Source organism: Mesitornis unicolor, unplaced genomic scaffold (assembly GCF_000695765.1).
Source record: "Mesitornis unicolor isolate BGI_N332 unplaced genomic scaffold, ASM69576v1 Scaffold54801, whole genome shotgun sequence".
Lineage (NCBI taxonomy): Eukaryota > Metazoa > Chordata > Aves > Mesitornithiformes > Mesitornithidae > Mesitornis > Mesitornis unicolor.
The window spans coordinates 6,758-16,881 of record NW_010162862.1 but is presented as its reverse complement, the minus strand read 5'-3'; the positions used below and the strand labels follow the sequence as shown (position 1 = coordinate 16,881).

General features: G+C 38.6%; 1 protein-coding gene across 1 annotated transcript; it reads left to right on the top strand.

The window, feature by feature from the left end:
* The first annotated feature begins 404 nt into the window (after window positions 1-404).
* Window positions 405-3,877, top strand: DEGS1 (delta(4)-desaturase, sphingolipid 1). Its single transcript, XM_010193740.1, has 2 exons — window positions 405-1,145; window positions 3,250-3,877. The coding sequence occupies exons 1-2, from the start codon at window positions 429-431 to the stop codon at window positions 3,394-3,396; spliced, it is 864 nt and encodes a 287-aa protein (XP_010192042.1). The 5' UTR covers window positions 405-428; the 3' UTR covers window positions 3,397-3,877.
* The last annotated feature ends 6,247 nt before the right edge of the window (window positions 3,878-10,124 follow it).

Below are 10,124 nucleotides of genomic sequence, written 5' to 3'. Positions count from 1 at the left end.
ATGTGTAGAGGTCATAGCGGCACCCAGTATTGGTGGTAAATAACCGCGTTTTGAAGTAAAATGCCTGAATGGACTCTGAGCTTACTTGAGCCCTTCTGGTGGGTTGTCGGTTCGAAGCCTTTTTCCTCCTGGGTAGGCTGGAGGTGGTAGTGGTGCTTGGCACGTAGGTGTCTAGTTGCTGAGCAACAGAAAAATGCTGAAATGATTTAGTTCTAAAGGATTCATTATAGCATTAAATATCACAAGTGGGAAGGTGGTGTGTTTTTATTACCTTTACAGACAAATCCTAACGAGGAGGAAGGGAAGAAATGACTGCATCTGCTCTTGTAATCTAATCGGCATAGTTGGCTGTGAGGAGGGCTTCTGAACAACTCCTTTTTCGTTTAATTCTTTCCCATCTAGCTAAACATCCGGAGATAAAAGCGTTGATGAAGCCAGACTACAACTTGATCTGGGTGGTTGTGCTGATGGTTCTTGCACAGTTGACTGCATTTTACCTAGTTAAAGACTTGGACTGGAAATGGGTAATCTTCTGGGCCTATGTTTTTGGAAGCTGTATCAGCCACTCCATGACTCTGGCGATTCATGAGATCTCTCACAATAGTGCCTTTGGCAACAGCAAAGCCATGTGGAACCGATGGTATGGAATATTTGCCAACCTCCCTCTTGGTCTCCCATACTCCATATCCTTCAAGAGATACCACATGGATCACCATCGTTACTTGGGTGGCGATGGAATTGATGTGGACATTCCAACCAACTTTGAAGGCTGGTTTTTCTGCACTCGTTTTAGGAAGTTCATATGGATTGTTCTTCAGCCTTTTTTCTATGCGATTAGACCTCTCTGCATCAATCCCAAACCCATTACTCGACTTGAAATAATCAATTTGTTGGCTCAGCTTTCCTTTGATGTCATGATATATTATTTATGGGGAGTTAAATCCATTTTTTACATGCTTGCTGGGTCAGTACTTGGCCTTGGGTTGCATCCAATTTCAGGACACTTCATAGCTGAACATTACATGTTTTTAAAAGGACATGAGACTTACTCCTACTATGGGCCGCTTAATTTGCTCACTTTTAATGTTGGCTATCACAATGAACATCATGACTTCCCCAATATTCCTGGGAAGAGCCTTCCACTGGTAAGTTTACTTCCAAGGTACTGCTTTTTCTTAAAATAAGCCCTACTTTAACTTTAAGATCAAGTACAACACTGATAGAGGAATGGAAGTTAGGAGCCTAAAAAAAAGAGAGAACAACTTTGAAGTCAAGTGATGAAGGGGGTAGTTACTACCATTTAGTGGTATCCTGAACAAGCTGCTCAGGCCTCTTCCATAAAAGGAGAGAGGAGGAAATACATGTTTTATGCTTTGCACTAACTTTAGTTTTCTGTAATTACAACCAGCCTTCTAATTTCTTCAGTTTGTGAGTACGCAGAAAGCCAGTTAAGAAGTTGCAGATATCTTCAGAGATTTGCTGTCTCTATCCTTGAAATCTTAAGGACAATATTGTAATGTGTGCTTATCCCCCAGTCTCTTCTATCACTGATATTCTCTGGTGGGGAAAAGAGACAGTTTGAGGTAATGTTAATGTTTGTTGTACTGCTGACAAATGTTTAATAGCTTTTGATTTTGGAGCAGCTCTGTGTGCTCTAGTGAGAACCTTTGAACCCTAAGTAATTGTCAGCTGTACACTGACAGAATTAAGGCTTCAAAGCATGAGTGGCGGATGTGAACTTTCTCTCATGTCAATCTTTGCTGGTCTCTTTCTAGCTTGATTCTCATTGTGTGTGTTTCCCAGTTGGAGCATGAGAACACAGGCTTCCAGGGTGACACGTAACACACATCTTTAGTGAAAAGACACCAAATTTGCAGTTTGACTAGCTGTAGTGTTGGTCTTGTGGCTTTGTTATTGCACTTAGTAAGACCTTGCAAGCTTGTGCCTTTGGTGGAGTCTAAACTTGATTAATTCTGCTTTAAGTAGTGGAACTGTAGATGAAATAACTACTCCAGCATTTATCCAGCATGACAGTTACATTCTGTAATTGGGTTTGTTGAGGCTTCGTTTTTGTGTGTTCAGTCTCTTTTTTTTTTAAGACAGAGGATTTATCTTATTTAGCAATTTCATCCTACAGATACAGTTAAAGTTGCTTGAACTCTTCTTTTTATACCCAGATCTCTGCTGGTGAACCAGCATTTCACTTGCAGCAGTACTTGAGTTGTAAATAGGAAATATTTTTTAAAGTATTTAATTGCAGAGGCAAATACTTAGCTCTGCTACAGGACTTTTAATCCACAGCTCTGATAAGAAAACAAAGCTTTCTTTTAGAACAGTGTAGTTAATTTGATTGGACTCTGCTATGCTGTGAGCTAAAGCTCACTGAAGTACTGAACACTTGATTCCAGATGGGGAAAGGGTGAGCTGAGATTTACTGTTGAATAAAAGTAAACTAGATTTAAACTAACACTGGCTAGATATGCACTATTCTGTAAGTGTGGTGATGGATCAAAATGATCTGCTCCAAACTAGGCATGCAAATATCTTGGGATTGTCTGTTGTTTATACAGATTAATTTTTTCTTTTATCTAGAGCTATGTAATTTAGTGAAAAATCAGTTTTGTTCTGTTCAGGTTTTTAAGGTTTTTAGTTGGTTTGCCTTAAATATCTGTAAGGATATCTAACTGAAACTCTAGCTCTCTTAGTTTAAAACAGTTACCTAGTCAGCATTTATATCTGAGAATAAAGTATTTGGAAGCAGTTTATATTAATTCTTTAATGCCTGCCCTCAGAAACAAGATGGTTTTTGCTCCGAGTGCTGAGGTTTGAAACTACATGTAAAAATAGCTGTTTTGAACATCTCTTCCTAGAACTTACAACATCCTTTTTAGTGAGACTCATATCTATGAGTCAGCACTGAACTGAGTCACCCACTTCCACAGGGAACCAGACTGCTTGCTTTTGTGTGAGCTACATAATTCTGTAGGTAGTGTGGTGCACAGGCTTCAGAGCGTTAGCAGAGTTTGTTCTGGTTAGCTTAAATATAGAAGTTTCTCATTAAGTTTAGTTAACAACTTTTTTTTTCCTTCAAGAAACTTTCACTGTGTGGCATGAGTAGCCTTTTCTGCAGAATGTGACATCTAAAATGCAATCTCTACTATGCTGCAGTAAGTTACAGGTTGAGGATTGTAAAGTTCTCATGGTTGGTGCCAATATAAATTGTAAATAAACCTTTAACCTCCTCTTTAGGTGAAGAAAATAGCAGCTGAATACTATGACAACCTGCCACAATATAACTCTTGGATAAAAGTACTGTATGACTTCGTGATGGACGACACAATCAGCCCATATTCACGCATGAAAAGGCAATTAAAGGGTGAAGTGAAGGAAGATTAAACTTCTGGCAACCAAAAAACTTTGAAATGTCTGCTTGCTTTAAAGTGGCTGGTATAAGGTCTCTTGCTAAAGATGTTCACCAGTGTCCTACATAAAGATTACAGCAACATAGCAATGCATCCTTAAGGATTTTGTAGCAGACTCCTACCAGCTATAACATTCCTTGCAGTCCTCAGATTCATGGATTTAATGTGTGTATGTTTGCCCAAGGATCAGTGTTATATGCATAATGCTAAATCACTTTGTTACAGAATTTACTTTGGCAGGTGTTAAATCTATATAAAATATATGTCTCTTAATATTTTAAAAGTTCTCAATGTAGCCCTCCTCACAGCCCACACTGTGCTGTTTAGATGACCATAGTGTTAAAATGCTGTACTTACCTGTTAATTCTAAACTAATGTGATTTGTCAGCTTAAACCTTCAGTTGAACCTGTTTTCAAATGTATGGGTGGAAGAACTAAATTTGCACAGAAATGTTTAAGTCTGCTTTGGTTTAAATGTGTAACGTGTCATTTGAAGCATTGCTTTAAAGTTCTAATTTTCCTACTGAAATTGCCTTTAAAGGAGCAATCCATCAGAAAGCAGTTGGCATGTTGGAGATGGCTTCTGTGACTTCCTTGTAAAAAGGCAGGGAATTGCCAACTCTGGGGGTCCCCACCTACTGCCTAAGCTGCTTGCGGCAGGATACTGCTCAAGCGGCTAGCGTTTGGAATCACATTGTGTAAGCCACTAGGTGACTTCATATTAACTGCTAGGTTTTGGTTTGTGTGGTTTGGTTTTTTAAAATCTTGTTACAGTTCAGTTTTCTGTGATCCACAAAGAAAAATTATTAGGCTTGTCCTAAAGTTTTACATTTGTGTACACAGAAGGGTATTGCTACATGATCTTGGTATTTTTTTTCCCCTAAACCTACAGTACCCTCCATAAACACTTGTCTGTCTTTTGTATTAAAATGTGGTGAGAGCACGTGTGGTGATAACCAAACTTCCTGCTTCAGAAGTTTTTAAATTGGGAACAGAGAATGGATAGGCTTGCTGAACCCTGAAGGATGAATCTCTACATACCTCAGCAGAGTGTATTGGTCTTCTAGCATCTAATGCATTGATGACGGCTTTAAGCTGTCATAGATGGCTACAACTCACCCTTAAATCTCAAATTGTGATCCTATGGTATGTTGTTCTGTTATCTGAAAGATGGAATCTGATGAAAGTGGAAGTCTCAGCTGCTGTGCACACTGGTCTACTGTAAGTAAACTAATTTTTAGATGTCTCCAGCCTCCTGCATTTTGTGGGGTTTAAGGGTTTGGTGGTGTGTTTTGTGGCGGGAAGAAGCCGAGCACCTGAGAAGAATGTGTTGGTACATCTTAACCCTCAATTGATTGCAGTTCTGTTTCGAATGTGTGTTTTGTTTTGGTTTTTTAAAGTGTGAGCCCTTACCTGTGGTTAAGTAATAGAAATGGTATGAAAGTGTACCAGCAACTTACGAAGTGACTTCATGATGCCACTAACATGCCAGCTAGCCAGCAAATTGCTCAGGGTATAGTGGGATGTCAAAATATACTTTATCCCGTATTTTTGCATGTCATTAAAAACCAGATATTAAAGTAATGTTGGGTGAATTTTTGACTGGTATCCTAATGCTGAAGGACTTAAACTTTAGTGAAATCTGGTATTTTTAAAGCAGATGCAAGACCTCTTCTATTGAGTGGTGGTATAGATGAACTGTAAAGAATTGCTGCCTTGCCAACTGACTGGCTGAAAGAATTGAATAGGCTTAAGTTGTGAAACAGTTTTTCTTTTTAAGGCACTTCTGCATCTGTTCCCAATTCAAGAAGTGAATGGTGGAATTAAATCTTTTCAGTGTTGGTTTACCATAGCTGAATGAAGGATGGAAAGTGTTGCCAAAAAGTTCTACAGCTAAAAGCTAAGGTTGAGAAATTGATTATTTTAAGTATTCATCTAGGATTAGTGAGAGCTCAGAGTTGAACTTTCATACTTGGGCTTAGTCACCTATTTCATACAATCACTGGTGCCTCTTACTGTCCTCCCAATGGGTAGTGCAAGTGTGAATTACTGCTTTTAAACAGGACTGAAGTTGCTGTCTTTCCTGTTTAAAACTGCTAATGTTGCTTTAAGGTGTCCTGACTATGATCTTCCCTTCCAACTCCAATTATAAATACCACATTCTCACTTTAAAAGCTGTAGAGTAGTGAAGAATTCTGAGGAAGATATCTATGCTTGCCATAATCTTTCTGAAAGAAAACACTGGAGAACACTTACTGGGCTTGGTTAATCAGAGCCAGAGAGACTTATGTTTGTATCTAAACCATGGTCTGATTCTTGCAAGCATTGGTAACTGCCATTCTTAGGTATACAATTTCCCTATAATACACAAGAGGCCTGGGCATTTAACTTCAGTGGTAGGGATTTTGCCAGAAACAGATCATCTGAAAGTTAACCTATATTGCAGCATAGTTTCATCCTAGAACACAGAAGCATTTCTGAATCACTGGTAAAGGGAATTAAGACCAGCTGGAGTAATTGACTTGTGTTTTATATATTCTAAATAACCAGTCTGAGTCTTACTTATAATGTGGCCTTTAGTCCAAAGGCATGGTGCAGAAACAGGAAATGTTAATTTTTTAGAATACATATGAACCATCTAGTTACTGCTTTTAAGGAGTTAAATAGTTCTCATTAATGCTATTAAAATAGATCTGGCAGAAACAGGTTAATATAACTTTTGAAATATTTTATCTCAAAGTTGGAGGGAGCTTTGGCTTACCAGTGAAGAAGGAATTAATCCTAAAAAGCATTAAGAACCCTGACAGTTAACCTCATTATCTTTTCTTAATAAATCTACTCAGATGGAATGAGTTAGTTGTCCTTTCTACGTGCTTGCTAGGGTTTGTTCCTTTTGTCAATTTGGCAAACCTCTCCTTTATGTGACATTAGCCAGGGGTTTAACTGTCAAAACACAGCTGACTTTGGGTTAGCTGTGTTAAACATGTCATCCAAGTATCTTAGCTGCAGTTAAATTGTGCAGAGCTCTGAATCCCCTTCAGGGCTTTCAGAAAAACTTAGAGGTTTCAGAATAAACTGCCTTGCATAGCTTTTAACATCCCTTCCCCCTCCCTAATTATTTGAGGCTGATTAAGTGGAGTAAGTAATGCATCCTGGAGTCTTATCATGCTAGGCATGAGTTTTCTCACAGGACAGGTGTGGGTATATTCTTCTTTCAAAACAACTCTTGGCTCTGACATTCTTGTGGTGGTGTTGAACCTGCCTGCTCCACAGCAGTAGCTGATTAACATGTGTTAAATGGATGCATCTTTCCAGCTCCATACTTCCCATGCTTTTACATCCAGGCCAAGACTTCCTCCCTGGAACCAGAGGTCAGTTGAAATGTACTGAAGGCTTTTTGTTCTGTTTGCAGAATTTCTCTGGTCAAGTCATTTAAATGTAGCCAGCAAGCCTAAAGTTTGCAGATGTTGAGAAATGGATCTGTTCTAGGTAAGCAGACACCATTAGGCAATGACCTTAGTGGTTTACCTCTGTCTCCTTGGCATTTATTCTTGTATCACATGAAATGACATGCCACAGCAGAACTTAAAGCTGTTCATTCCTTACTTAATGATGAGCTTCGCCAACCAGTAATCTGGTCTTACACTGTTATAGATTGCAGGCTGCCATACTTACCCTGTTGGACAAACAGGAGAAAAGTTGCTTGCAGTGATCTTGCATGACAAGTGGTCTAAAACACAGCTTTTGGAAAGTGTAGTCCTCTGTCATTTTAGTCTCAAAGCACTTAAGGCAAAGCAAGGTCTGCTGTTTTAACTTGCACACTGCAAAGCACAGGAGCTATTTCTGGGTTGGTGAAGGTTGTTCTGCAAGGTCCTAGGAAAACAATCTGACAAATAGGTGTGTCTAAATCATGTGGATAGGCCTTTAACACAGCAACCTGCAACTCTACATAGACAATTATCTCTCTATCAAATCTATTTCACAACCAAGCCTGCAGTGGTATACAAGCCTTTAGTGAGGACAAAAATATTGGAAAAGTTTCCTATTGAGCCAAGAATGAAGACAGTATTTTTTTTTCCCTGCTGACAGTTCCCTGCACTGCCTCTGCCCCCTATCCATGCTTAAGTTGGCATCCACTGTGCTCTGGGACAGAATTGTTACTGTGATTTAGGTATGTGGCTCACCTCAGGAAAAGGGAGATAAGAACAGTGTAATGAACAATTCCTTCATCTTGTCCCAGGAGAAACAAGATGACTATAGGGAAAATGTCCTCTATGCATGTCTGCTAGGAGCAGTAGCTGCATATGCAGAACAAAGTAGTGGTCTGTATTGCATAAAGGCTTGTTCCTTAAAGTGATTCCCATTTTCTGTGTACAAGTACAGAGGATCTTACATTTGATCTCTTATCAAGTTTTTTCAGTGATAAGCACTATAGGCTAAGCAGAATTTCCCACAAAAAAGGTAGCAGTGCGGGTGCAGCACTTTCTTGTGTGAGCAGTCAGTTCAGTTGCACACCCTTGGCTGCTCCCTGACAGAGTTGTAGTCCAGGCAATGTAAGCAAACAGGATATGGACATGTGACTAATCTGGCTTTTTCTGCCTTCCAGCTAAACTTCAGATTTTATTGTAAATTTAAACCCGATTTCCTTTTCCACTATCATCACATGTTAAGGGAAATCATCATTAGATCATTCTTTGTATATTAAGCATATGAGAAATCATTCATGTGGTTATTTTCAACTGTACAGTAGCTTGCTTGCCACATCTTTTTTCCAAAAAGAGCATGATGTATTCCTAAATTGTATTGCTGAAGTTGTATCACAGTTTTGGAGACTTTTAAAATCCTGATCAAATGTTCACATACAGTTTATTTGTTCTGAAACCAATGGATAGCATAGGCAGGTAAAAAACAGTGACAGCCTTTAGAATTATCAAATATAAAGGTAAAATGTCTGACAGTTTCAAAACTTATATTTGAGGTAGCATATACTGTTTTCATGAGGCTTCTACTTGATTCTCTTTTCCATTGGTCAGCTGTTAAAACACTCAAGTGACTTGTATGTTATTATAGTGAAAGGGTTCAGAGCTTACTTGGATACAGTTGTAGCTTCCTATAAAATAAAAGCCTTTTATTTACAGAAGGTGGTAAAAAAATCCAAAGTGTGAAGTTGTAGCTGTAGAGCTAAAACAGGAAAAAAGTTTATGTAACACAGGTGGTTCTTTTATAGGTCGGTGCCTGCTATCCAGTTATGATTTGACATTAGTCACTTAACTGATATGTACTAATTGCACTGCCTCACTGCAGTGAACATCCACAAGTGAAACTACTGAGATAAAATGGTGCTCTTTCATCTTCGATTTCTGGGAATCGGTAACTTCTACAGCTCCAAGCCTGACTTACATTTACAAACAGATCATCGTCTGCTTTATATGCAGGGACTTCATTTGTTAGTCATACAGGCTTGAGTCACTGAGTCTCAGGCTTTCCAGAGAAGGGATGCAATATCATACCATGTTGGGCAAAAATCAGTGAGAAGAACAAGCTGCTGTGAGTGTCAGTATTTTAAACACACAACTCTGTGGTGATTAGTTATTTGTAATAGCCTTCCACATTTATCTTTGGAAAAAGTGGGCAAGATCTCCAAGATGGCAGTTCAAAGGAGTAAGGTGCTGTTCCCTCTCAAGGAAAGGTCAGTCTTGAAGTCAGATCAGGTTGTTCAAGGTCACATCCTTGCTCTTAAAGTAGGGTGCATGCTAACAGAATAAATGCTGCTTACGAAAGCTATTTTATTATTTTATATGGAAGTTTCATGACTTTAAAAGTTATTTAAAGTTTATTATCAAACTTGGCAAGTTTAATGGAAAGTCTTTGGCAGAAATCATCCATTTCCTGTTCTGATTCTTGACTGATGGTTGCAGCACTTTTAGAAAAAGTAAGATTGACCAAAGATAGGAACTGTGATTAATAATTAGAACTTTGTAGAAACAGGACAGTGGTTGAAAAATCCATGAAGCTTTCTAGTTTCAGAAATTACTCAGTATTTGTCACATTTCAGTGTTTTGTCTTAACACTTCCCAGTTTGCTGGTGCTGAAAGTTATGACCCTCTTTCCTAGATGGAATTTCCTGTATTTAAAAAAACCAACCAACAACAACAACAACAAAAAGAACCTTGAGGCTCTTGGCCTGTTAGTGTAAAAGTTTCCTTTCTCTCGAGGATATCAAAACACTTGAGCTAAGAAATTCAAACCTGTAATAGAACTTTTTTGTTTCAGATCTGTCTGTTTAAAAAAACATTAAGAATCAGCTTTAGATAACTCTTACAGTTTCAAATGTTTCTTACATGGCTGTTAAATCATAATATCATAGTGCTGCTCAGATTTCCAAACTTTAGTCTCTCCCAGGTGACTTTAGGCCAGCTTGCCATCTCTGGATTGTTTCTTTTGAGAAGGTAAAGGGAAGCTGTTAGAAGCTCTGAGAAACTGCTGGCACAATCACCTGTCACTGTGTTTGGGAAAGGCACGATTAACGGTATAACAACACACTGTGTGCTACTTTCCCAGACTACTTTCACAGCTCTTCTCCCAGTGATTATTCCAGAGTCCTTGTTCTTGAAAAACAGCTATTTGAGCAATGTAAATACTATGAAGGGTTAGCTTCTCTGCCTCAGATTTCTGATTAAAGGCATCAAATATTACATCAGA

Coding starts and splice junctions, on each gene's coding strand:
- DEGS1 (XM_010193740.1), top strand. CDS start 429: ATGAAGCCAGACTACAACTTGATCTGGGTGGTTGTGCTGATGGTTCTT. Junction 1,146..3,249: donor CTGGGAAGAGCCTTCCACTG/GTAAGTTTACTT, acceptor CCTCCTCTTTAG/GTGAAGAAAATAGCAGCTGA.